The sequence below is a fragment of the Phyllobates terribilis genome, unplaced genomic scaffold (assembly GCF_046119375.1).
Source record: "Phyllobates terribilis strain yellow unplaced genomic scaffold, ASM4611937v1 Scaffold_3__8_contigs__length_932513732, whole genome shotgun sequence".
Lineage (NCBI taxonomy): Eukaryota > Metazoa > Chordata > Amphibia > Anura > Dendrobatidae > Phyllobates > Phyllobates terribilis.
In genome coordinates, this window is record NW_027362763.1 from 710,305,567 (window position 1) to 710,332,976 (window position 27,410).

At 45.4% G+C, this 27,410-nt stretch overlaps 1 protein-coding gene across 4 annotated transcripts in view; it reads right to left on the bottom strand.

Annotated features, from left to right (window-relative positions):
• Positions 1 to 26,887, bottom strand: part of UBR2 (ubiquitin protein ligase E3 component n-recognin 2) — a 110,200-nt gene extending 83,313 nt beyond the window's left edge. For all 4 annotated transcript variants that reach the window (XM_073672011.1, XM_073672013.1, XM_073672012.1 and 1 more), the window contains exons 1-4: positions 26,736 to 26,887; positions 18,983 to 19,242; positions 621 to 699; positions 369 to 479 (exon numbers count right to left, since the gene is read on the bottom strand). In XM_073672011.1, coding sequence (XP_073528112.1) covers positions 369 to 479; positions 621 to 699; positions 18,983 to 19,242; positions 26,736 to 26,816 — 531 coding nt within the window. In that variant the 5' untranslated portion in view covers positions 26,817 to 26,887. The remainder of the gene's footprint in view (positions 1 to 368; positions 480 to 620; positions 700 to 18,982; positions 19,243 to 26,735) is intronic.
• Between the last annotated feature and the right edge of the window lie 523 nt (positions 26,888 to 27,410).

Below are 27,410 nucleotides of genomic sequence, written 5' to 3' on the forward strand. Positions count from 1 at the left end.
ACACCAGGGGTGCACTGAACTGCGCGGCCACACCAGGGGTGCACTGAACTGCGCGGCCACACCAGGGGTGCACTGAACTGCGCGGCCACACCAGGGGTGCACTGAACTGCGCGGCCACACCAGGGGTGCACTGAACTGCGCGGCCACACCAGGGGTGCACTGAACTGCGCGGCCACACCAGGGGTGCACTGAACTGCGCGGCCACACCAGGGGTGCACCGAACATCTGTGCTTTGCTTGAACAGTCATTTTGTGGCTGCAGTTGCCATTGCTGCCCAGTCTAGCAGGCTGGAGAAAGTACCAGACCGTGTCGTGCTTACTATACAAGCAGTGAGGAAGCAGCAGTGAATAGTGGCATGACGGCTTTACCTCAGTCTCACTTTCAGATATATTAAGGCCATGCTTCTGGCAGTAAGGACCTTCTTTCCATGCTTCAGCATCTCCACAATCACAGAAGCCTCCTCCTCCTGAAGTGGTCATCTGCAACACAACGAGATAAAGCACAGATCAGACGAGATCTAAAGGCAAAGCAGCGCTGCAGTCCATCAGGATTGGCGGCGGACCTGCCAGTCAAATGCAAAGGTATTATATATTCGACATGTCAGAATACAGACTACTAACCCTATATCGGTGCTCTCTGTGAACACTTCCCAGGAAACACTCCATGCACAGGACGCACGTTGGATCCACTGCACAGTCTCTGCCAAGAAAAAACAAAAAGAAACAAACATCAAATATACTACAAACAGCAGAAAGACACATGAGTAAAGAGGTTGTCCAGGCATACTTATTATTAGCAAAGGTAACCAATAACAGTTCTGTAGACATCTACTACCGCCAGCCCCGCAACTCAGCCCACCTAGCCTGAGTGCCAGCTCCTCAGTGTCCCTCCTCCCTGCTGCTAAATCTCCGCTCACCTAGCCTGAGTGCCAGCTCCTCAGTGTCCCTCCTCCTTGCTGCGGAATCTCTGCTCACCTAGCCTGAGTGCCAGCTCCTCAGTGTCCTTCCTCCCTGCTGCTGAATCTCCGCTCACTTAGCCTGAGTGCCAGCTCCTCATTGTACCTCCTCCCTGCTGCGGAATCTCTGCTCACCTAGCCTGAGTGCCAGCTCCTCAGTGTCCCTCCTCCCTGCTGCTGCATCTCTGCTCACCTAGCCTGAGTGCCAGCTCCGTAGTGTTCCCTTTTCCTACTGAATCTCAACCCACCTTGCTTGCTTTATAGCTCCTCAGTGTCTGTCTTCCCTCTTGCTGCAGAATCTCCACCCACTTAGCTTGACTGACAGCTTTTAAGTTTCTCTTTTTCCTGTTGCTGCGGAATCTCAGAACAAGTAGCCTGACTGAAGGCTCTTCAAATATCCCTCCTGTCTGCAGCGGATGAGCAGCTCCTCAGTGTCCCTCCTCCCGGCTGAGATCTCACACTGCTCAGTATAGGCTGCAGTTGTCAGTCAGGCTGTGCGGGTGGAGACTGAATACAATTGGACTCATGAGCTAACTAACTCTTTAGCTGGATTTATAAAATGCTCCTCTTAACATCATTTTACAGCCACCCACCTTGATTTTCACAGTAAATTCACCAGCCTCATCAAGTGTAAGATATCTATTTAATAATATATGCAGTTTTTAATTTAAAGTCCGGTGACAGTTACACTTTAATAATCCTTGAGTTGAAAAAAATAAGTCTTTTAGTATTTTCATGTAGCTGTGTTTTGAACCCCCCCCTATCTCCCCAAAAAAAATTTTTGTTCTTTTTTTAGATTTTTTTATTTCTATAAATTTCAAATAAATAAATGTCAAATCAATGTCTGTGCCAATCCCACCACCCAGATTAGGCTGAATGTGATGTGTGGCTCATTAGGCCCTCCGAGAAGTAACGAGGTGACGACAGAACACAAAAAAATGGAAGTGCCAAGGTAGTCCAGAGAAGAAGCAGGGATGACATTGTGGGATGCGGCAAATCTGCAAATCCACAGGAAAACCTGCGTGACTCACACATCGCTGCAAATTTGCAACAATTTTGCAAACAATTCTGTGGTGCCTTTACCTTTCAGCAGGGCTGCGCACACTGCGCTTGACAAAAGCTTTTACAGAGCTGAAAAATAGCCAGACTACTGACAGAGAAGGCAGAAACATTTTTCTTACCATTTCTGCCTTTTCAATGATCTGTTTTTATTGTTCCATTTTTGGCTACATGCAACATTTTGATTGTTTTTTATTGCATTTATGTTTGCGACATGAATGACTGAAAAATGGCAATTTTATTTTTTTGGGAGGTTTGAGGAGGAGGGGTTTACAGGATTTACCATACAGGTTAGATAATTTTATAGATCAGACTTTCTCTGATGTGACAATATCAAATATTTTAATATTTATTTTATTTCTTCATTTTTACATTGGAAAAAAGGGAGGGAGGAGGGGGAGGGGTACAAATTTACCGTAGTTTTTGTTTTTTTTAATATTAAAATATATATTTTTTTTAGTTCTCCAAGGGGATTTGAACCCAGATTCGGAGTAGCGGATTATATTATTTTTAACAAGCGCAAGCTGTTCAAAATCAACTTATTCCCAAATTCCCTGTGGGTAAGCGATACAGCGAATCAGAAGAACTATACTACATATCTAATTGGAGGTATTTGCTAATATTATTATACCTACTATATATTGGGATAGGATCATGGAGATGGGAATACCCCTTTAAGGGGGCATAGATCAGTATGTTCATAATAAATCTTCTAAATATGTAAAAAAAAATGTAAAAAATCCTGTATTTCCTGTTATTCTTTCTATCTGCCAGCATTATATATATAAATGTTTATTTAATGGTCCTATAAAACATAAGGAAATGTACGGCAGTTCCCTCCGTTCTGCAGCTTGGGATCCCCCTTTATAAAGTCCAAGTACTATATATTGTTTTATGAGACGCAGTCTTTATTATTGCCATACAAGAAAGGGGTCTAAAGTTCCCCCGGTGACTTAGTAGGCCTATATATATCCTTCACCTCTGCCTTCCAAAATGTCAGTACTTCTATGGCGGTGTAGACGCAGACATTAGGATATTTACCAATGGATTAAAGTTAATGCCCTTTTGGCAATCATGTCACAAAGTTTATTCTTAGGGGTTGTGAGATTATCAGTGGTGATTAGAGGGGCAGCACGCAGAAGGGTCTCACAACGCCAGAACGAAAAATGTAGGTACAAAATAACCCCTTACCGACATAGGACGTATAACAAAAAAAAGTTATTAAAAATATAAAAGTTTCCAATTATCTCAATCTGTGATGTTTTCGAAATGTCGCACAGTTGAAAACTAATATGCAATATCTTAGTAAGACATTCGTGTGACATTTTACTGAAAAAGGAGTAAAAGAACCACCGCCTTTTAATTCTGCATCGAATTCCATCGTTGTGCGCCATGTCGATCAATTTGGCGCAAAGTTCTCAGGTGAAAACAAAAAGACAAGACTTAAAAAGAAAAAAAGAATATAAAAATATAGGCCCTATGAATTATTTGCATTATTACTTTTTTTTTTTGCTGTTTTTCCTATTTTTCTTTTGCACAGTAATTTTAAATTACGTATTTTTTTAAAAAACTATTTTATTTGTATTCGTCGATTTTTTTAAAAAAATATTTCTCATTGCAGACGGGGCGTCCAGATGATTTCAGCTGATTCAACAACTTAAGAGTCTGGAGTGATTTTTTTTTTTTTTTTACAAATTTTGCAACATTTTAGAACTAAAAAGAAGTCACAAAAAAGGTGAAAGATGAAAATTAAGAGCAGTTTGGATTTAGGCCAAAAATTTTGAAGAATTAGATGCAAAAAAGTGTAACAATAAAGACTGACAAAAAAAAAAAAGTGTTAAAAATAAAAGCAAACGAATAAGGGACCAAAATGCATAAAATTGCAGGCAAAATATTGAAAAAACAAAACAAACTTATATATATATACACACACATACATACACACACAGCTCTGGCAAAAAATGATGAGACCACTGCAAAATTTTCATTTTCTCAGATTTTTCTCTTTATATGTATATTTTGGAGTAAAATGTACATTGTTGTTTTATTCTATAAACTACTGACAACATGTCTCCGAAACTCAAAGCTAAAAATGTTGCATTTATTTGCAGCAAATGATAAAGCGTCAAAATACTAAAAAAGAAACCGTGCTTTCAGACCTCAAATAATGCAAAGAAAACAAGTTCTTATTCATTTAGAAACAACAATACTCATGTTTTAACTCAGGAAGAGTTCAGAAATGAATATTTGGTGGAATAACCATGATTTTTAATCCCAGCTTTCATGCGTCTTGGCATGCTTTCCACCAGTCTTTCACGCTGCTTTTGGGTGACCTTATGCCACTCCTGGCACAAAAATCTAAGCCGTTCTTCTTTGTTTGATGGCTTGTGACTATCCATCTTCCTCTTGATTACATTCCAGAGGTTTTCAATGGGGTTCAGGTCTGGAGACTGGGCTGGCCATGACAGGGTCTTGATGTGGTGCTCCTTCATCCACACATTGATTGACCTTGCTGTGTGGCATGGGGCATTGTCCTGCTGGAAAAAACAGTCCTCAGAGTTGGGGAACATTGCCTGAGCAGAAGGAAGCAAGTGTTTTTCTAGGATAACCTTGTATGCAGCTTGATTCATACGTCCTTCGCAAAGATTAACCTGCCCATTTCGAGCCTTGCTAAAGCATCCCCAGATCATCACCAATCCTCCACCAAATTTTACAGTGCAAGACACTGTGGCTTGTATGCCTCTCCAGGTCTCCGTCTAACCATAGGACGACCAGGTGTTGGGCAGAGCTGAAAATTAGACTCATCAGAGAAGATTACCTTACTCCAGTCCTCTATGGTCCAATCCTTATGGTCTTTGGCAAACTTCAGCCTGGCTCTCCTTTGCTTCTCATTGATGAAAGGCTTTTTTCTAGCTTTACATGACTTGAGGCCTCTAGGAGCCTGTTATGAACTGTTCTTGCAGTGCACTTCACCCCAGCTGCCATTTGCCATTCCTTTTGTAGGTCACTTGATGTCATCCTGGGGTTGCTGAGTGACATTCAGATAAGATGACGGTCATCCCGGTCAGTGGAGAGTCGCTTTCGCCCTCTGCCGGTCTGTAGCTTTGTTGTCCCCAATGTCTGCTGCTTGACCTTGTTGCAATAGACTGCAGTCTTTGAAATTTTAAGGATGGAGGCAACATGACGCTCACTGTATCCCTCTGCTAGAGAAGCCAGAATTGAGCCCTTCTTTTCCTCACTCAAGACTTTTCTTTTCAGCTCCTTTGGCATGGTTAAAAGTTAGTTTTTTCATTCAAATTACTTTTGAGCTACTCCTATCACTTGTTTTGCCATCCAGCTTGTCCTATTGCAAGAGGATTGTGAAGACCACAGCAGTGTTTTTTATACTTTCCCTCGTTACATAAGATTTAGTTCAGGTGATCACCTAATCAGAAGCACATTAAGTAGAATGAGGTCGACTGACACTGGAATAGAATGGCTGTCAGACATGGAGAGATGGGGATTTGTAGAAAACTGTGCAGTGGTCTCTTAATTTTTGCCAGAGCTGTATGTATGTATATTATATATACACACACATGGTACAATAATATATATAATATTGTATATAAATATTATACACATACAGTACAGACCAAAAGTTTGGACACACCCTCTCATTTAAAGATTTTTCTGTATTTTCATGACTATGAAAATTGTACATTCACACTGAAGGCATCAAAACTATGAATTAACACATGTGGAATTATATACTGAACAAAAAAGTGTGAAACAACTGAAAATATGTCTTATATTCTAAGTTCTTCAAAGTAGCCACCTTTTGCTTTGATGACTGCTTTGCACACTCTTGGCATTCTCTTGATGAGCTTCAAGAGGTAGTCACCGGAAATGGTCTTCCAACAATCTTGAAGGAGTTCCCAGAGATGCTTAGCACTTGTTGGCCCTTTTGCCTTCACTCTGCGGTCCAGCTCACCCCAAACCATCTCGATTGGGTTCAGGTCTGGTGACTAAGGAGGCCAGGTCATCTGGCGTAGCACCCCATCACTCTCCTTCTTGGTCAAATAGCCCTTACACAGCCTGGAGGTGTGTTTGGGGTCATTGTCCTGTTGAAAAATAAATGATGGACCAACTAAACGCAAACCGCATGGAATAGCATGCCGCTGCAAGACGCTGTGGTAGCCATGCTAGTTCAGTATGCCTTCAATTTTGAATAAATCCCCAACAGTGTCACCACCAGCAAAGCACCCCCACACCATCACACCTCCTCCTCCGTGCTTCACGGTGGGAACCAGGCATGTAGAGTCCATCCGTTCACCTTTTCTGCGTCGCACAAAGACACGGTGGTTGGAACCAAAGATCTCAAATTTGTACTCATCAGACCAAAGCACAGATTTCCACTGGTCTAATGTCCATTCCTTGTGTTCTTTAGCCCAAACAAGTCTCTTCTGCTTGTTGCCTGTCCTTAGCAGTGGTTTCCTAGCAGCTATTTTACCATGAAGGCCTGCTGCACAAAGTCTCCTCTTAACAGTTGTTGTAGAGATGTGTCTGCTGCTAGAACTCTGTGTGGCATTGACCTGGTCTCTAATCTGAGCTGCTGTTAACCTGCAATTTCTGAGGCTGGTGACTCGGATAAACTTATCCTCAGAAGCAGAGGTGACTCTTGGTCTTCCTTTCCTGGGGCGGTCCTCATGTGAGCCAGTTTCTTTGTAGTGCTTGATGGTTTTTGCAACTACACTTGGGGACACTTTCAAAGTTTGCCCAATTTTTCAGACTGACTGACCTTCATTTCTTAAAGTAATGATGACCACTCGTTTTTCTTTACTTGGCTGCTTTTTTCTTGCCATAATACAAATTCTAACAGTCTATTCAGTAGGACTATCAGCTGTGTATCCACCAGACTTCTGCACAACACAACTGATGGTCCCAACCCCATTTATAAGGCAAGAAATCCCACTTATTAAGCCTGACAGGGCACACCTGTGAAGTGAAAACCATTTCCGGTGACTACCTCTTGAAGCTCATCAAGAGAATGCCAAGAGTGTGCAAAGCAGTCATCAAAGCAAAAGGTGGCTACTTTGAAGAACCTAGAATATAAGACATATTTTCAGTTGTTTCACACTTTTTTGTTAAGTATATAATTCCACATGTGTTAATTCATAGCTTTGATGCCTTCAGTGTGAATGTACAATTTTCATAGTCAAGAAAATACAGAAAAATCTTTAAATGAGAAGGTGTGTCCAAACTTTTGGTCTGTACTGTATGTATGTATGTATTTATGTATGTATGTATGTATTTAATGAGGCCGGCAGGGTCAGTTTTTTGGCATTTTGGCCTCTGCCCTGATCCCAATTCTAATGAGAAGGAGATAGATAAACTAGAAAACCATTTGGGACAACGAGGTAGGAATACCACAATAGATTAAATCCATATAAATTTATTGTATAAGACACTACATGACAAGCAATGTTAAAAACACGTGCAAGACATAATAAAAAAAAAACATGATTACTAAAAAGGAGAGGCAAGTTAATATCAGCAGCCTTGAATAGTAGATGCAAAATGCTGAGTCAGAGGACAAAACATACTGACTATATAAAAATATAAAGTGCTAGTGCACATAAAGTGACAATATGCAAGATATGAGAGCAAATGTATTAAGATTAGAGATGAGCGTTGTTCTACTCGAACTGTTCGCCAATCTCAAATTCGAGCTGTTTTGAGCGGTGTTCGAGCCGTTCGGCGAACACGAACGATTTGAGAAAAATTCGGCTGTTTGAGGTTATGTTCGATAACTGTTCGTGCACCAAAATCATAACTGGATTTTTTCTCAGTAATGATGAAAATTAATGTTAATACGCAGTTTGAGTGTACAGCGGGGCGGGGGGAGGGGCAGGGGATGGATCTCTGCAGGAACAATGAAGATCTCCATTTTTTTTTCTCTTTCCCGCATTTGCAGTGGGGAGGTGCAATCTGTCAGCCTATCAGCAGCGCACACACGGAGCGAAGCGCTTTTTTTCACACAAGCAAGGGCATGTGTCATTGGCACTGTATGTCACATGTCCTTGCCCTATAAGACCAAGCCATTTTCCCCGTCGCCACCATTTTCTCACTGCTGCAGCTGCGTGTTAGACGGCACCGCTGTTGCTGTGTGCACTATACCTTGTTAATTTCAAGCCAATTTTCGCACAAATATACAGATAGCTTGGGAGTAGGGAATAGTTGTGATTGCAGTCCTTTTAAGGACTAGGTTACAGCATTTCCTACGACTTTTATCAGGCAGGTCTGTGCTCTTAAATAGATAGATTGTGGGAGTAAAGACTAATTGTAATTGCAGTCCTTTTCAGGACTAGGTTACATCAGTTCCTATCAGTTTTTGCCAGGCAGGTTTGTGCCAGTGCTGTGCAAGTTTTTTTCACAGCATTTGGCTGAATCTAGCAAAGCTAATCCTTTTTGGCCTATTGCAGAGTGTGTTAGTCAGTGGAGTAGCCTATCTGTGTTGCAAGATATACCACCTGTGTATAGAATACCAATTTTTTTACTGCACCTAGTGAAGTAAAATCTTTTGGGCATAGCATCATTCTATTAGTCCATCTATACTGACCTCCATCAGGTTGCAAATTGAATATAATATTTTTCTGAATCTAGCTCTGAAAAAATGTTTGGCCTTCTAGCAGTGTGTGGGACTTGTTCTATTAATCCATCTATACAGACCTCCATCAGGTTGCAAACTGAATATAATTTTTATCTGCATCTACAGTACCTCTGAAAAAATATTTGGCCTTCTAGTAGTGTGTGGGACTTGTTCTATTAGTCCATCTATACTGACCTCCATCAGGTTGCAAACTGAATATAATTTTTTTCTGCATCTACCTCTGAAAAAATATTTGGCCTTCTAGCAGTGTGTGGGACTTGTTCTATTAGTCCATCTATACTGACCTCCATCAGGTTGCAAACTGAATATAATTTTTTTCTGCATCTAACTCTGAAAAAATATTTGGCCTTCTAGCAGTGTGTGGGTCTCATTGTATTAGGCCATCTATACTGACCTCCATCAGGTTGCAAACTGAATATAATTTTTTTCTGCATCTAACTCTGAAAAAATATTTGGCCTTCTAGCAGTGTGTGGGACTCATTGTATTAGGCCATCTATACCAAGCTCCACCAGCTTTTCAATTAATAATAATTTTTCGCTGCATCTAGCCCTGAAAATAATTTTTCTTCCCAATAGTGGTAGCAATAGAAATATGGGGCGCGCTCCTGGCTTACAAAAATATACGCTTCATAACAAAAAACACCAGCTTAGCGCACTGCATTAATAAGATGGCATCATCGTCTCTCCCAGTGCTAGGCCTACTACCCAGGTTAGCATTCCTGTGCCTAAAACACAATGTATGGGTCCGCGCTAGCCACTATGCTGAGGGGTATAAAGCTGCTGCTAACGCTTTATAACAATTCAATTGGCAGATTTTCACAGAGCTCTTCCACAATGCCCACCCATCGGGACAACAGTTGCCCACCTTCCCTATGGGATCTAGTGGCGAATAGTTGATGCCATTAATCAGAGCGTCAGTTGCCCCGTCGACGTGGCAAGCATACGGTAAGGCATGGGAAGAGTGGACACGACTAGTAGCAGGCAGATGGGTTGACCAATGTGAACAAGCCAGATTACAAGTCACCATAGAATTTCTCCACCAGCTAATGATGAGGGGCATATCAGGGGCGTCAGCGCAGCGGTGTCTGACCGGAGTAGCATTTCACTTCCAACTACTGAATTGGGGAGATGTGACAAAGATTCATCATCAGACAATCCATAAAAGGGTGGAAAAGGGGTCAGCCAAGTCAGGAGTGTAGACGTCCCGTCCCGTGTCACTAAAACTGATTTCTCACATCATATCCCTAACACCATTAACATGACACTCACAATTTGAAGCAACACTAATGTCTACTGCATTTGTGATCGCCTTCTTCGGGGCGCTATGCATAAGCGAATTAGTCCCTCAATCCAAAATTAGCACCAGTGGAGGCTTATTACACCAGGACGTAGTCATAGGCAATAATGCAATACGTCTACGCATACACAAATCGAAAACGGTTCCAGCAGGCAGGGGTACTTGGGTACTTCTACAACCCACAAACGGTACACTGAGTCGGGTAACAATAGTAAAACCATATCTAACCATCAGATCACAAAGTAATTTGTTCCTATCACACATTGATGGGACGCCATTATCAAGATACCAGTTCCAAGCTATATTTAATAAATGCATAACATCGGCAGGGAACCACCCCAAAGATTACGGGACACACTCATTCCGCATAGGCGCGGTCACAGAAGCAGCAAGAGCAGGACTGTCAGAAACGGAAGTTCAGAGGATAGAGAGATGGTGATCCACGTGTTTGGCAAGATACATAAGACCGGACTTGTTATCCTAACGTGGTTTGTTTCTTTTACAGGTGACGCTAAGCCAACAGTGTGGGTGATAGGCCACTCGTATATATATTGGGCAGATTAAAGGGCGAAAGTCCGCCCAGGCGGGAGGAAATTAGAGTTTCATAACACATATTTCAACTGGAGAGGTATTAGAGGCCTGCTATGGCCACAGGTACTAATGGAGGTAATCAAGGTAGGGAGAGAGGCAAGATGTCTGGTCATCTTAGTTATACAGGCCAGGGGAAACAACCTAGGTCATCACAAGAGCGCATAACTAATGGCAATAATGAAACTAGACACTGAGCGCTTCAGAGAATTTTTCACAAAACTAGCTATAGTATGGTCAGAGATTGTGCCGATAGCGGTATGGCAAGGTGCGCGAGACATCACGGCCATCGAACGGACAAGGCGGGTAATAAATATTCGGATGGCAAAATTTAGAAGAGACAGAGGCGGTGTAGTGGTACGACACCGACAACTGGAAGGAGATAAAGCAGGCCTCATACGGCCCGACGGTGTTCACTTAATGGATATTGGACTGGACATATTCCTGTCAGGACTCCAGGACGGAGTGGAACAAGCGTTAAGAGTGATGGGTGGGGGTCAGAGTCCTGCATACGAGTACGCAGGATCCTCCGTGGCCTGGAAATAGAAAGGACATGTTGGAGAGTTACACTTGTTGGCCAAGTTGCCGGAGTGGAGACCCAGGGCATGCTGCAACAAGCTGAATTATTTTAGAAATAAAATGTCTTTCTAATGGAATGAGTATAAAGAGTTAATAAAGCTGTGACCGATCCTCACCCATCCAGTTGTAAGAGTTACATTATTGTATTGTCAAGGAAAGGGGGGCGGTAGGGGGGCTGAGCGTCTGGGTTTGGTTGGGGGTCCCCACAGTCTGCCTAGGCTAGATGCATTTAAAAATTCTTATTAGATACACAGGCGGTGCAGCTTGCTTCGCAGCTGGGCTACTAAGCCCAAAGTATTGCCTAGGCTAGATGCAGTTAAAAATTCTACGCTGACTAGCAGACACTGAAGATTTGGAGCAGACCTCTGAGTAAACAGCTCTTCAGACTCAATCATCTGTGTTACCCCAAGCCATAGTGTATGTAGTTTCTTACAGTTAAAAGGGGGGGGGGGAGCGACCCAACCCACCTGGAATTGACGATGCCAACGTCACGTAAGACACAGCAAGGGGACTCCAAAAAGAGTTTCCATTTTTTCCCAAAATTGTGGCACAGACACCACTTAACCCTAGAACGCATACCTGGGGCCTCGCAGTCCCGCCCTGTTAATTGTTTTCTATTTTCTGCAAGATTACTTTAGTTAGAATTTTGAAACTCTAGGTATTCTTCATGTATATAGTTGTTTGTCATTTGAGTTTGAGTTATTCAATGTTATTTGCACACGGGCCTAAAAGGCCCCAGGTATATGAAAGTGTAGATTTTTATGGTCATGCGTTCTAGGGTTAAGTGGCATCAATTGCCCCACAGTTGCTTAAAACGGTTGGTGAGGTGATATTACCAAATCCTCAAGCTTTTAGCCTCCCAAGGATAACACAGGATTAGAAAAGTCCTTGTGAATCCATGATTTGTTCATCTTTATGAACGTGAGTCTGTCTACATTCTCAGTGGACAGCCGCGTGCGCTTATCTGTCAGCACACCATCAGCAGCGCTGAACACACGTTCAGAGAGAACACTGGCTGCAGGGCATGACAAGATCTCCAAGGCGTGAGTGGCGAGCTCCGGCCATTTTTCCAGATTGGAATACCAAAATGAGCAAGGGTCCAGTGACACAGTCATGGCTTCGATGTTCACTTGGAGATACTCCTGCACCATCCTCTCTAGGCATTGACTATGTGTCAGACTTCTTGTCTCCTGTGGCCTTGCAAAGGATGGTCTAAAAAAGTGGTGAAACGATTTCACAAAATTGCTGTTACCAGCAGATACTGTGTTACTGTTACGGTTTGAGTGATGAAGACTCGACAGTCCCGCGGTTGGCAAGTTAGAACTGTGAGATTCACTTCGTGCACCACTGGTGTTTTGTGGAAAAGCACATGTAAGATTCTGCAACAGCGTCTGCAGATACTCCTGCATGCGTCAATCCCTTTTTATGGCAGGAATTATTTCGGCAAATTTACTTTTGTAGCGGGGATCTAAGAGTGTGGCAACCCAGTAGTCGAGATTACTTCGAATTCTGCAATCTGAGGGTCATGTTGCAGGTAGTGCAGCAAGAAGGGACTCATGTGTCTTGCGTCTTGCGCATCCAGGAGGACCAAGCCCTTGTTGTGTTGGTAGCGAGGTAAAAATCATGCTTCCTTCCTCTGCCCTCTCCCCCCAACCTCGCACAACAGAAATGTGATCAAGGTCTCCCTCATCTGATGAGTCTTCCATGCCCATCGCCAGTTCATCCTCCACTTCTTCCTCGGCTCCTGCACCTTCCTCAACAGTTTGGCTGCTACCATGCGCCCTGTTTAATCCCTCTCCCCCACCCTCCCATGCCTGCCTCCTTGGTGCTGCCAACCGTCTGGACCTTGGAGATGTTATCCCTTCCGCATACGACTCCTCCTCTACTTCCTCCACCTCCTCTTGTCCGACCACCTGACTCTGAATTCTGTTTAATGTGTGCTCCAGCATGTAAATCACCGGAATAGTTATGCTGATAATGGTATCGTCGTCAGCACTAAACATCTTCGTCGCCATTTCAAAACTGTGCAGAAAGGTGTGTGGCGCCCCTGAGGGTGCAGTCACCACAGAGTTACTGCATCTCACCCAGAGGTGTGGTATCTCACCCTCAGGTAAGGAAGGCGTATGGCTCGGGACCCTAACACCTGCATCCAACACATACCCGCAGTGGGGTTAGGGCGAGATTGCTCCTAAGGGAGAGCACAGTCCCAGGTCCCTAGCTGGTGGGAGGATCCTATGTAGTGGGTGCTTAGGGGAGCAGCTTAGGGGAGCACATGACAGGGAGAGTATAAATAGGAAGCCATCTTAGAAAGAGCAAGCCAGTCAGAGGAGGAAAAGTGACAGGAGCAGAGGCTCGGCATGAGCTCTGCTCCGGAGGCGGGCCTAGCCTGGGAGGCCCAGGACTGAAGGAGAGAAGAGAGGAGTGGGAGCAGGAAGGCTCCAGGAACCGAAGGGACCCTAGGGCTACGGGCCGTGCAGAAGGCCACCTGTACTCCCGCTGCTACCAGGAGGTAGAGGGGTCAGGCCAGATAAGGGGAACCGGTCCCTCAACTAGAGGAGAAACAGCAAGGCTCAACTAGAAACCGGAGGCTGCAGCATTTCATGTACTGCAGGCAAAAGTCCACACCAGTCTCACTAAGAAGGTAGCCACATAGGACCCAGGGGACGGAACACAAGTCGCCCGCCAAGGCCCGAGGATACCGGATAGAAGTGTCACTGGGTGTGAGGTGCAGGGAGAAGGCCAGAGAAAGGACACACAGAAGGGGGTCCTGCTAAGTACTCCGGAGCTACCTGGGGGTGGACTGAGCCCCTCACTGAGTACGCACAGCACGACGGGTGAGATAGCTCTGGTACCTGTAATCTGGACTGCAACAACTGTGAGTAAAGATCTTGGGACTGCATCACATGGACTCTGTGTTCATTACTGACTCCCTGCACTACAACCACCATCATCCACCCACACTGCCCTGAAGCTACACTCTTCCTGTGGTGAGTAATAATACCATTGCAGCAAAACCACCAGCTTCAGAGGACTGTTCCGCAGCGGCGGCCCCTTTGGCCGCACTCCACAGGTGGCGTAGTCGGACATTATAAAATCCATATATACAAATTACCGTTGGATTGACCGCCCTGGGTCACGGACCGGGTCACCGCCACAGTGACTACAACCCCCAGCGTCTACCGGCCCGGCTCCGGGTACCCCACGGCCCAGGGGGCGCGTCAACTTCATAGGTCCCTGATCTGAGACCACTCCTGCTGTGTGATTTGCCCCACCTCTGGATCTCGTTGGCCCAGGCTATACGTCAGAAACTATTGCACCAGGGCTTGTCGGTGCTGCCACAGTCGCTGCAACATGTGCAGAGTTGAATTCCACCGTGTCGGCACATCGCATTTCAGCCGGTGAACTGGCAGGCCCAACGACTTCTGTAGAGATGTAAGTCGTTGAGCTGCGGGATGCGAACGGCGGAAGTGAGCACACAGCGACCGTGCCCTCTGCAGAAGGCCATCTAGTCCGGGATAGTGGGCTAAAAATTTATGGACAACCAGGTTCAACACGTGAGCCATACAAGGCACGTGTGTAACATTGCCCCAGCGAAGGGCCGCACCCAGGTTTGCAGCATTGTCGCACACGGCCTTCCCTGGTTGCAGGTCCAGTGGAGACAACCATTCATGAAACTGGGTCTCCAGAGCTGACCACAAGTCCTCAGCTGTGTGACTCACATTTCCCAGACATTTCAAAGTAAACACTGATGCCGTTGAGCCCTACTGCCAGCATAGTAAGGAGGTGTGCAGGATTCCTTCTGCGCAGTTAGAAAGCAGGTGGCATTACCAGACAGGCTTTGGGTGCAGGTGGAGGACCGAGAGGAGGTTGAGGAGGCAGAAGCAGTGGAGGAACTTCTAGATAAAGAGGATTGACGTACAACTCGCGGGGACGGCAAGACTTGGACAGCAGCCCCTTGTCCTGCTGTCACCATAGTTACCCAGTGCCCTGTCAGCGACATGTAACGCCCCTGTCCATGCCTACTCGTCCAAGTGTCTGTGGTGAAATGCACCCTGTCACACACAGAGTTTCTCAAAGAAGCGGTGATGTTGTGTGCGACATGCTGGTGGAGCTCAGGCACACCTTTCTTTGAGAAGTAGTGCCGACTGGGCATCTGGTACTGGGGCACTGCGACGGACATAAGGTCTCAAAAATCCACTGTGTCCTCCAGGCGGAAAGGCAGCATTTCTGTAGCCAACAGCTTGCAGATGGTGAAATTCAACCTCTTAGCTTTCTCATGGCTAGGAGGAAATGGTCTTTTACTTGTCCACATCTGAGGGACCGAGGGCTGGCTGTTGTGCTTTGACGGGGTTGAGTAGGGTGTCCCTGGCAAACTGCCGGTCTGTGAGGAAGATGCAGGCGGACATGTTAGGTTGCCTTGATCCAAAGGTGGTGCTCTCGATGTCAGAGAGCTCTCAACACCAGCAGGTGTTTCCACTTCCCAATGAACTGACGACCTGCCAATCACACTGGCTGTTGCAGGTAAAGAGGTGGCAGGTCTGCGTCCAAAAACATGTGTGACTGCTGTTCCCCCAGTCACAGAGGATGAAGAGGCCGCGGATGCACAAGATGGGGCAGACGGTGGTTGGCCCAGCCTGCTAGGCCGCATTGTAGCACAGTGAGCTTCCCACTGCAACTTATGCTTCATGTCCATGTGCCGGTTCATGCATGAAGTACTCAAACTATGGATTTTTTGGCCTCTACTTAGCTTTTGGTGACAAATATTACAGATAACACGAGTTGGGTCATCCTTATCGATCTGAATAAATGCCCAGGCTATGCAAGGCTTAGAGCCCATGCGACCTGTAGAGCCACTACGACTTGTGGTCAGAGGCGGAGTTGTGGTTGAGGATGCAGTTGTTGACGTCCTTCCAGTACTCCGTCTCTGTCCAGGAAGGCGCAACCTAACCTCGTCGTCAATAGCATCTGTGACGCCCCGCTGCACTTGGTATCACAGATCCTAGAAGAGTGTATTGATGGAATCCTGCAGAAGAGGCCCCCATAAACATTCACACATCTCCACCTTCCACCTCAGACCAGCAGAGGGAGCCCGTTAGGGATATAAATAGGGAAGGTGGAGCTAGGCAGTTCAGTTCCTCTGAAGAGTTCCTGCTGTAGAGAAGCCTAAGAGAGGTCAGTCTGCAGTGGAGCTCAGTCTAGTCTAGAGAACTCAGTTAATAGTTCAGCAGTGGAGCACGAGGCTCCTGCTAGCTAAATTCAGGGAGCCCAGATAGAGCTTAAGGTGTGCCGGCGTCATAAGATCGGTGAAGCGCGGCAAGCTGCCGTTAGTGTGTATAGCCTATTGAGGGCCCGAGTAGGCCGAAGGCAAGTGGCGAGTTAGTACATAAGGGGCAGAGGAGCTTAACCAGCTCACCCCGAAGCATTTACCGGACACCGGATCCGAGCTTACCGGGATCTCTATGACCCAGTAAGGCATAACCGGAATCCCTGGAGAACAAGTCCCAGGATCGCTAAGGTGCTGATACGTAACAGAGCCAGGAGACGCTTAGGCCCCGCATACTGGGAGCGTGAACTTCAAGAGAAGGCCCTACCACAAGGTCAGCCAGCGCAGGACAGAGACAAAGTTAGGCCTAGCTCCAGGCAGGTCAGAAACTTACTGCGCAGAGGCAAGAAACAGGAGGCCCTACACCCGCTCATTGGGGAGGATCCTGATATGCACCCTTCACCCTACAGTGCTCCAGGATGTGCCTGAATTTCCTCCAGTAAAAGGTACTGAAGTGACTACCGTGTCCGTTTCCGTTCTTGCTCTGACCCAGCTGGGTCTCGCCTGTCCTGCATTCCCCCTGCATACGCTGCCCTGAGACCTAGCTCCACCTGTGGGGAGCTATACCATCGAGCTGCCTTATCACGGGCCTCAGTGGACTGCTGCAGCGCTGGTGCTTCTCACCAGATACCACAGGTGGTGTCACAAACTCTTATAAAATTAACAATTATCCACCCTTTTAAAGAGTGACCCCAGGGTACGGGCCAGGGAGCCGACCACCGCGACATCCCAAAGGCCAGGCAAAGGCCCGAGTGACCTCATCGACTGGCTGACTGTGGGTTGACAGTAAGTGGGATCTCCAACCTTGTCATCATCACCCTGTGTGTTATCACACCCGTCGTCCTCAAAGCCAACCTCTTCCTGCCGTGACCGAAAAGTCAAGTTGTCGCTCCAATCAGGTATTTGAGTCTCATCATCGTCTTCATCATTGTCTCCACCAACAGGAGTTACAGTTTGGGAACGAGGGTCTACATTATGCTCAGAACCTTCTTCATCTGGTCCTGGATCCGACTTATAAAGATTCTGGGCATCAGTGCAGATCATTTCCTCGTCTGGATTCACAGAAGCACTCTGATTCCCAGGCTATAGTATGAGTAAACAGCTGTGCAGACTCAACCATCTGTGTTACCCCATACTCAGACGGGCAGCTGGAGACTTGGGAGCTGTGAGGAAGCAAGTGCGATTGGGGTGACACCTCTGAGGACTGGAGTATTTGTGATGTTGAAGTTGAGGTGGAGGAGAGCCCACTTGAAGGAGCACTTGATATCCGCTGAAGCACCTGCTGTTTTTGTGCCTCATCTGGAATTTGTAGCGATGGGCGTGTCCGTAACAAAGGGATCGTATCACATTGTCCACGAAAAGAAGTCGACATGTTAGTTTGGCTGGAAGATTACTCCCCCCCCCACCGCGGGGGGCTCGACCCACCAGCGGACAGGCACCAGTATTAGGAGAGGGGGGCTGGCCGTCAGGGTCCACCGCGGCTCTGGCACAAACCAGGCGACACGGAGGTGGCATGGGCAGGAACGGACTGGCCGTGTCGGCTTCTCACTTTTTGGATTTTAGAAGGGCATGACATGCCTATATCTGTGTCTCCCCCTCCTTTTACTCCTCCACCTCTTTTCTTTTCGCATGACTATATGTACTTGTCACTTTTCCATGTGTTAGTTGTGTCTTCTGAGCAGTTTGTCAGCTTTTGGACACCTTTGAAGGTGTTTTCTATGTGTTTCTATGTGTTTTTGTTTGCCTGCCATTGGTTTTAACGGTGTTCGAAGGTGTTCGACGAACAGTTCGACGAACAGTTCGGCGAACAGTTCGGCGAACACACGGGTGTTCGACGAACCGAACTCGAACACTACGGGGGTGGCTCAACACTAATTAAGATACGTATATAAGTATCTAGAAATAAATAATATATAACAATAATGTGCATGAGAAAACGTTACTGACAAATTCATGCTGGAGATGTGTCCACGCCGCCCTCATATCTTGCATATTTTCACTTTATGTGCACTTGCACTTTATATTCTCATGTTGTCAGTATGTTCTGTTCTCTGACCCAGCATTTTGCATCTACTATTCAAGGCTGCTGATGTTTCCTTGCCTCTCATTTTTATTAATCATCTTATTTTATTATGTCTTGCACGTGTTTTTAACAGTTTCTCATGTAGTGTCTTATATAATAAATTTATATGGATTTAATCTATTGTGGTATTGCTACCTCATTGTCTCAAATGTTTTTCTTGTTTATCTATAGTCTTGTGTCTATTTGGGCTGTGCTTAATTGCACCTATTATTGATTGCAACCTTGGGTTATATTCTTCCTATCATAGGCTTAAGCTGTCTAATGAGAAAGGGGGTCTGTGGTGTTGCTTTAGAGGAAATAAAAATAAATTGCCAAAGTGAAAAAAAACTCCATCTTTATCAGTTGGTAAAAGTTTGTAGGTCGCCGAAACCCAAATTCGAGCAAAAATTAGACTACGGTCGCTGTTAAAAAGTATGGGATCCCAATTTACTGCAAGCCACTAAACCCACCTGCAGGAATAGGTTGGTTCGCCCACTTTGAACACCCGGCCGCAGAGCTGGGATGGTTTGTTTGCTTGCTCGAGCTTTGGAAAGCCGGTGGCAGGATCCTCCCCGCACAGATACCACTCCAGCGCCCCCAGGAGGGCGTGCTGCGCCAACATCTCCTCGTGATCGGTGACCGGATCGGCTTTTCTGCAGTACACTTTGGGGACGTAGTAGGCGAGGTGCTGGTAGACTTCCTTGGGAAGATCGGTTGCTTGGAGCCATTTCTAGTTAAATAGGCAGAAAAAAAAAAAACGCCATTACTATAAACATAACGAAATATCAAATCACCCGGGGGTCTGCAGTCCGGGATTATCCTGTATATATGCAGCGGGGTCCTGTGGACTTATCTCCGAAACCCCCATAGACAATTAATAAGGTGAAGGTGGATATGCATGGTCTCTGCTCCATTTAGCCAGGTCTCTGCAAGGTCACCAATAAAAATGGACACCATTTTTTGTAGAGATCTGATGGGCCAGTCATGAGAAATCTAAAAGCAGAAGAAATATGCAAATCATGCTGGAAGTGCACTGGGGCGTGTCAATGCACTTGACACCAGAAGCATGCCTCTAGTGCACTTCCAGCCTGATTTGCATATTAATTTTATTCTAGATTTCTCATGACTGGCACAGCAGATCTCCATGCAAAAAAGGAGTCATTTTCGTAGGGGGCAGAAGCTCCCCTGTCACCATACAGTACTGTAATATTGCAGTGTATAGTAAAAGAGATGAAGTGATCGAATGTTCGGCCCCAATGAAATAAAAAAACCTATACTCACCTCCCGTGCCGGCACTCGCGGTCCCGGGACTGTGATGCGGTAGAGTGACACGTGATGCCTGGCGCCCAATCAGCACTGGCGTCACTGCCTCCACCTTCAGACAAATCGAACATGAAGAGGAAGTCCGGGATCAGCAGCAGCTCTGGCTTCCTTTTCATGTTCAGTTTTTCCGAAGGCGGGGACAGTGACTCCAGCGATGATTGGGCGCCGGGCATCACATGTCATTCCACCGCATCATAGTCCCAGGACCGCGAGTGCCGACAACGCTGTTTCAGCACGGGAGGCGAGTATAGGTTTTTTATTTTATCGGGGCTGAACATTTAGTTTAAGAAGGGGTTGTCCTAGTAGTGGACAACCCCTTTAAGAAAAAAAAATTCTCAATTTTTATGTGACTAAGGGTATGTTCACACGTGGCATTTTTGCAGATTTTTGGGTGTTTTAGCGTACCAGCAAAGGGAATGAGATTTCAAAACGCTCATTCACACTTATTTTTAATTCCTTTGAGCCTTTTTGGGCTGTTTTGCGTTTTTTTTTTTAAATCTGCAGTGTGTCAACTTTTTGAGCGTTTTTCACCCGTTCAAATGAATGCAAAAAAAAAGCTACAAAAAAGCGTCAAAAACATGCGTATTTTATGCAGCGTTTTTTTTTCTGGAGCAAAACAAAAAATGCTACAAAAAAAACAACATTGTGTGAACAGACCCTTAGGCCGGTTTCACACTTATGTGACAAACGGATCACGGTGGGATTGGAAGACCCTCGCCAGGTCTCCCGACATAAGGGAACTGTCACATAGTCATATCAGAAGGTCAGGCCGGGACTTCTGAACTGACCAAGGTCTCATTCACCAACAACAGAAACCGTCCATAGGGGTCTAAACGGCTCCTAAGCAAAAAGAAAAACTTGATCTCTGATCTAAACACCCTGCAAAAACTCTGAAACAGTGGGAAAAGCTTCTGTTGCCGGGTAAACACACGACAGATCTGCAGGAGAAATGTGTGTGACTGCCCCATTCATCCAAAATCCATGCACTTGCTCCAGAAATCACCATATTCACATGCCAGGAATGGAATTTTTCAGAAATGTCTGTAACTAATCTGCTGTATGTGACCAGACCCCAAGGCTTTCACTATGGAAGACCAAGTAATTTTCATGGAATCTGCAGACGGTACATTGATATTCCGTAAAATTCTTCATTTCCCCCAACCAAGAAGAGCTAAAACCCTGCAGACTGTGTAACGTTCACATCTTTGTGTGCGCCAGCATCCTGCAGACTGGTGACACTGTACATGAGCAGATGGCATGCTCAATAATACTGGCACGGCTAAAAAAAAATGCCAGCCTCCAATAAAAGGGGCAACTACAGTCTACATGCAATCACCATAAAATAGTGTTAAAACCCAGCGCTAGAGATGAGCAAAGTGATCCGCACGATCCGGGTCCAGCAGCCACATGGGCAGATCGTGGGCTCTGGACCAAAGCCCTGTGAACCAGTGTTCACATGAGACTGTGGCCCGACCGACCGGGGGCGGCGTGCGCACTAGACTGCGGACCGACTGACCGGGGGCGGCGTGCGCACTAGACTGCGGACCGACCGACCAGGGGCGGCATGCGCACTAGACTGCGGACCGACCGACCAGGGGCGGCGTGCGCACTAGACTGTGGACCAACCGACATAGAGGGCGGCGTGCGCACTAGACTGCAGACCGACCGACATAGAGGGCGGCGTGCGCACTAGACTGCAGACCGACCGGGGGCGGCGTGCACACTAGACTGCGGACCTACCGCCCGGGGGCGGCGTGCGCACTAGATTGCAGACCGACCGGGGGCGGCGTGTGCACTAGACTGCGGACCGACCGACCGGGGGCAGCGTTCACACTAGACTGTGGACCAAGCGGCGGCAGCAATGTCGGCCTCTAGCCAACAATCACCGCTGGTAGGGTGGGTTTAAAAATAAAAGAAATCGGAAACAATGACATCCCAGTACTTTGTTCACCTGACTGCGGAGTCCTGTGATCGTCTGAAGCGGTCAGGTAACTGAAGCAGTGCTGTACTTCAGCACAGGGCGCTCCGGTTTTCTCCCAGGGGAAAAAAAAACGGAGCGGCCTATACTGTGTCCACAGGGGTTAGAGCAGGTGAATAGGTCTGATTTTTAGTATTTTTATAACCTCCCTGCTGCTTGTAAATTTTGTGTAGAGGGTAGATCATTTTTAAGCAAAAATATACTAAACTACATCATTTAGAGCATATTTACTTCTTTTTTTTTCAAAAAAAAGTTTAGGTTACTTTGTGAAACTTATACACAAGCAACATACAGTGGCTTGCAAAAGTATTCACCCCTGCCCCTTTCCTTGGCATTTTTTGTGTTTTGCTACCTCACAACCTGGAATTTCACTGATTTTTTGTAGGGTTTGCATCAGTTCAAGTGAACATTTGGTTTTCTTTTTATTGTGAAGCAAACAAGGACAAAATAACTGAGAACTTCAGTGCGCATAACTATTCACCCCCTAAAGTCAGTACTTTGTAGAGCCTCTTTTTGCGGCAATTACAGTTGCAAGTCGCTTTGGATAAGTCACTATGAACTTACCACATCGGGCCACTGGGATTTTTGCCCATTCCTCAAGGCAAAACTTCTCCAGCCCCTTCAAGTTGGATGGTTTCCTCTGGTGAACAGTCATCTTTAAGTCTGACCACAGATTCTCATTTGGATTATGGTCTGGGCTTTGACTAGGCCACTCCAAAACATTTACACATTTCCCCTTAAACCACTTGAGTGTTTCTTTAGCAGTATGCTTTGGGTCACTATCTTGTTGGAAGGTGAGCCTCCGTCCCAGTCTCATAGCACTGACCGACAAACAGGTTTTGCTCAAGAATATCCCTGTATTTCATACCATCCATCTTCCCCTCGACTCGGACCATTTTTCATGTCCCTACTGCCAAAAAACATCCCCACAGCATGATGCTGCCACCATGTTTCACTGTGGGGATGGTGTTCTTGGGGTGATGAGCTGTGTTGGTTTGGCGCCAGACATGGCGTCTACCTTAGTGGCCAAAAAGTAAAATTTTGGTCTCATCTGACCACAGCACCTTTCTCCATACATTTGAGGAGTCTCCCACATGTCTTTTGGCAAACTGAAAATGAGCCTTACACAAATTGTAAGTAAAGGCTTTTTTTTTTCGGACCACTCTTCCATACAGGCCACCTCTATGGAGTGCACGGCTTATTGTAGTCGTATGGACAGATACTCCAGTCTCTGCTTGGGAACTCTACAGTTCCTTCGGGGTTACCTTTGGTCTCTGTGCTGCCTCGCTGATTAATGCCCTCCTTGCTCGGGCTGAGAATTTTGGTGGGCGCCCTCTCTTGGCAGGTTTGTTGTGGTACCAAGTTCTTTCCATTTGATGATAATGGATTTGATGGTGCTATGGGGGATCATCAGAGATTGGGATATACAGTACAGACCAAAAGTTTGGACACACCTTCTCATTTAAAGATTTTTCTGTATTTTCATGACTATGAAAATTGTACATTCACACTGAAGGCATCAAAACTATGAATTAACACATGTGGAATTATATACTTAAAAAAGTGTGAAACAACTGAAAATATGTCTTATATTCTAGGTTCTTCAAAGTAGCCACCTTTTGCTTTGATGACTGCTTTGCACACTCTTGGCATTCTCTTGATGAGCTTCAAGAGGTAGTCACCGGAAATGGTTTTCCAACAATCTTGAAGGAGTTCCCAGAGATGCTTAGCACTTGTTGGCCCTTTTGCCTTCACTCTGCGGTCCAGCTCACCCCAGACCATCTTGATTGGGTTCAGGTCTGGTGACTGTGGAGGCCAGGTCATCTGGCGTAGCACCCCATCACTATCCTTCTTGGTCAAATAGCCCTTACACAGACTGGAGATGTGTTTGCGGTCATTGTCCTGTTGAAAAATAAATGATGGTCCAACTAAACGGAAACCGGATGGAATAGCATGCCGCTGCAAGATGCTGTGGTAGCCATGCTGGTTCAGTATGCCTTCAATTTTGAATAATTCCCCAACAGTGTCACCAACAAAGCCCCCCCATGCCATCACACCTCCTCCTCCATGCTTCACGGTGGGAACCAAGCATGTAGAGTCCATCCGTTCACCTTTTCTGCGTCGCCCAAAGACACGGTGGTTGAAACCAAAGGTCTCAAATTTGGACTCATCAGACCAAAGCACAGATTTCCACTGGTCTAATGTCCATTCCTTGTGTTCTTTAGCCCAAACAAGTCTCTTCTGCTTGTTGCCTGTCCTTACAAGTGGTTTCCTAGCAGCTATTTTACCATGAAGGCCTGCTGCACAAAGTCTCCTCTTAACAGTTGTTGAAGAGATGTGTCTGCTGCTAGATCTCTGTGTGGTATTGACCTGGTCTCTAATCTGAGCTGCTGTTAACCTGCGATTTCTGAGGCTGGTGACTCGGATAAACTTATCCTCAGAAGCAGAGGTGACTCTTGGTCTTCCTTTCCTGGGGCGGTCCTCATGTGAGCCAGTTTCTTTGTAGCGCTTGATGGTTTTGGCAACTGCACTTGGGGACACTCTCAAAGTTTTCCTAATTTTTCGCACTGACTGACCTTCATTTCTTAAAGTAATGATGGCCACTCGTTTTTCTTTACTTAGCTGCTTTTTTCTTGCCATAATACAAATTCTAACAGTCTATTCAGTAGGACTATCAGCTGTGTATCCACCTGAGTTCTGTACAACACAACTGATGGTCCCAACCCCATTTATAAGGCAAGAAATCCCACTTATTAAACCTGACAGGGCACACCTGTGAAGTGAAAACCATTTCCGGTGACTACCTCTTGAAGCTCATCAAGATAATGCCAAGAGTGTGCAAAGCAGTCATCAAAGCAAAAGGTGGCTACTTTGAAGAACCTAGAATATAAGACATATTTTCAGTTGTTTCACACTTTTTTGTTAAGTATATAATTCCACATGTGTTAATTCATAGTTTTGATGCCTTCAGTGTGAATGTCCAATTTTCATAGTCATGAAAATCTTTAAATGAGAAGGTGTGTCCAAACTTTTGGTCTGTACTTATATATATATATATATATATATTTTTTTTTTTTTTTTTTTTAATTAAGTCCTAATTTTGTGTTTGTGTGTGTATACATTATATATACGGTACACACATATAGGATAATCAAATATATTATATAGAAAATTAGGACTTAAAAAATCTATGTACATTTATTAAAAATTACAGTTATGAGTGGGACATATTGGCCTGGACTATCAGGTTGTTCCTGCTCATGTACACGCAAGTTTATACATTGGGGTCTATTTTGGATACACTGCTATGTATAGTGAGAGCAGTGGGTATTGTATGACACGTCCTACAGAACACAAGATATCTATGCATCCAGCTAGTTATTACTGTATAAATATAATTGTATTTGTGTATGAGATATAGATAGATATATATATATATATATATATATATATATATATCTCTCTCTATCTATATCAAATAACGTCCGATTAAATAGGACAATATTCACACGGGTGGACACCACCAATTGCACAATCAGTCATAAGGGAAGGGGTAAGGAGAGGAAAAATGTTGTGAATAACTTAACTTTTATTGATTATATAAAATCTTTATAAAATGTGAACTGAACCATACTAGACTGATCGCGTGCACGTGGTACGCACGCGGTCTGTATAGACTGAGACAATCAAGCTCCGGAGAGACACTGCAGCTATCTGCTATTCATGTCAACTGGCACGCCAGTCTAGTACACCGCACTGCTTCTTGTCAGGAGCTATTGTGTGGACGGGTGTTCAGCCATCTGACGACAGGGTGCTGCGTCTGCCTTGTGTGATCACTGTGGTGATTGAGACTCATCGCCCTGCACAATTGACACGTATGATCGCATGTAATACCAATGCGATCCCTACTAATGAAGTGTCAGCTCCTATAATATCGGCAACATATAGTGACTATATATGATAGCGATCCACAGGTAATTTCCGACCTGCACATGAGGATTGCAGCGGGTGCTCTCATTATACGTAGTTCCCTAATTAGTGTCTCTTTTATTCGGTATAACTTTGGAGATAGGTACATCTAGATTCCTAGTTGGATACATTTCCCAAACATTTAATTAAAGTGACACTGGTTGTGGAACCATACAATTCTATTTGCTGTCCTACATATTCCAGTATCTACAGGGTCACAGCTATTCAACGTATATACATTTAGCAGTGACCCTATATACATCCTTACAGGATGTATGGTTCAGTTCACATTTTATATAATCAATAAAAGTTAATTTTTATTCACAACTTTTTTCCTTTCCCCTTCCCATAATATAAATATATAGTATATATATATATATATATATATATATATATATATATATATATATATATATATATATGTACGTACACATATTATACATTGCAATATACAGACACATTAATATAAATACACCCATATATAAATCTCCATACACAGTATGTTACATACAGATACACACCCCTATATTGTGTGTGTGTGTGTTATATATATATATATATATATAGTTATATCTCCATCCACAGACACAGTATATTACATGCACATAGTTTTATATACACACACCTATATTTTATAAGTCTCCATACACACACGCAGTATATCACACACACACATACTATATAGCTTATACACATAGGAGGCCTGTCTGTCTGTCTGTCTGCAGCATTCCGTGCACTGCCTCTTTAACACCAGACTGACATATCGCTTCCGCCACTCCAGCTGTTGTGAAAACTACAACTTCCAGCATCCCCCGTCAGGCAGTGACTGTGCAGGCATGCTGGGAATTGTAGTCTCCCAACAGCTGGAGCAGGAAATCTGCATTGTCACTGCCCACAGCCCGGGGGAGTCCATGACAGGCGTTATCTCTGGGGCCCGGCCGCTTGGCACATACCAGGGCCACGTCCCTGGCCGAGCAGCCCATCAGCTCGCTCTCCGTGCCCAGATCCTCGGGCTCCTGCATCGGAGTCGCCATCTTCGCTTGGGCAGGAGACTGCACCGGAAGCGGAAATACGTCACGACACGTTAAGACGAGGGCGGGGGAGCGAGCTAGTGCTAGAGTCGCTGAGTGAGGATAGAGCCGCTCCAGCCTCCTGGAGAACTACAAGTCCCAGCGTCAGTATCACCAGTGATAGTCTGGGGATAGCCGTGTTATAAGAAGGTTTATGTAACTGAATGGCTGAGGTAGCTCGTGTGATAATGTGGAGGGTACAGGGTGCAAATCCTGTAATCTGGCATCACTGTCGGATTATGAAATATTCTGCATTAATGAGACTCATTTTAAGTGTAGAGAATATGTAAGGTTGCCTGCACCTCATCGCCCACCTGAGCAGTTAGTGAGACCCCCTTTAAATTACTGTTACCATGGTGACATGCCAGGAGGGTGTGGTGCACAGTGAGATGTATGGACGTAGAAACGACTGCCCATCGTGTCCGGCACATGGACGCCCGGGTGTACGGAGCGCGCTCAGAACATGGACGCCCCGGTGTATGGAGCGTGCACAGATCATGGACGCCCGGGTGTACGGAGCGCGCTCAGATCATGGACGCCCGGGTGTACGGAGCGCGC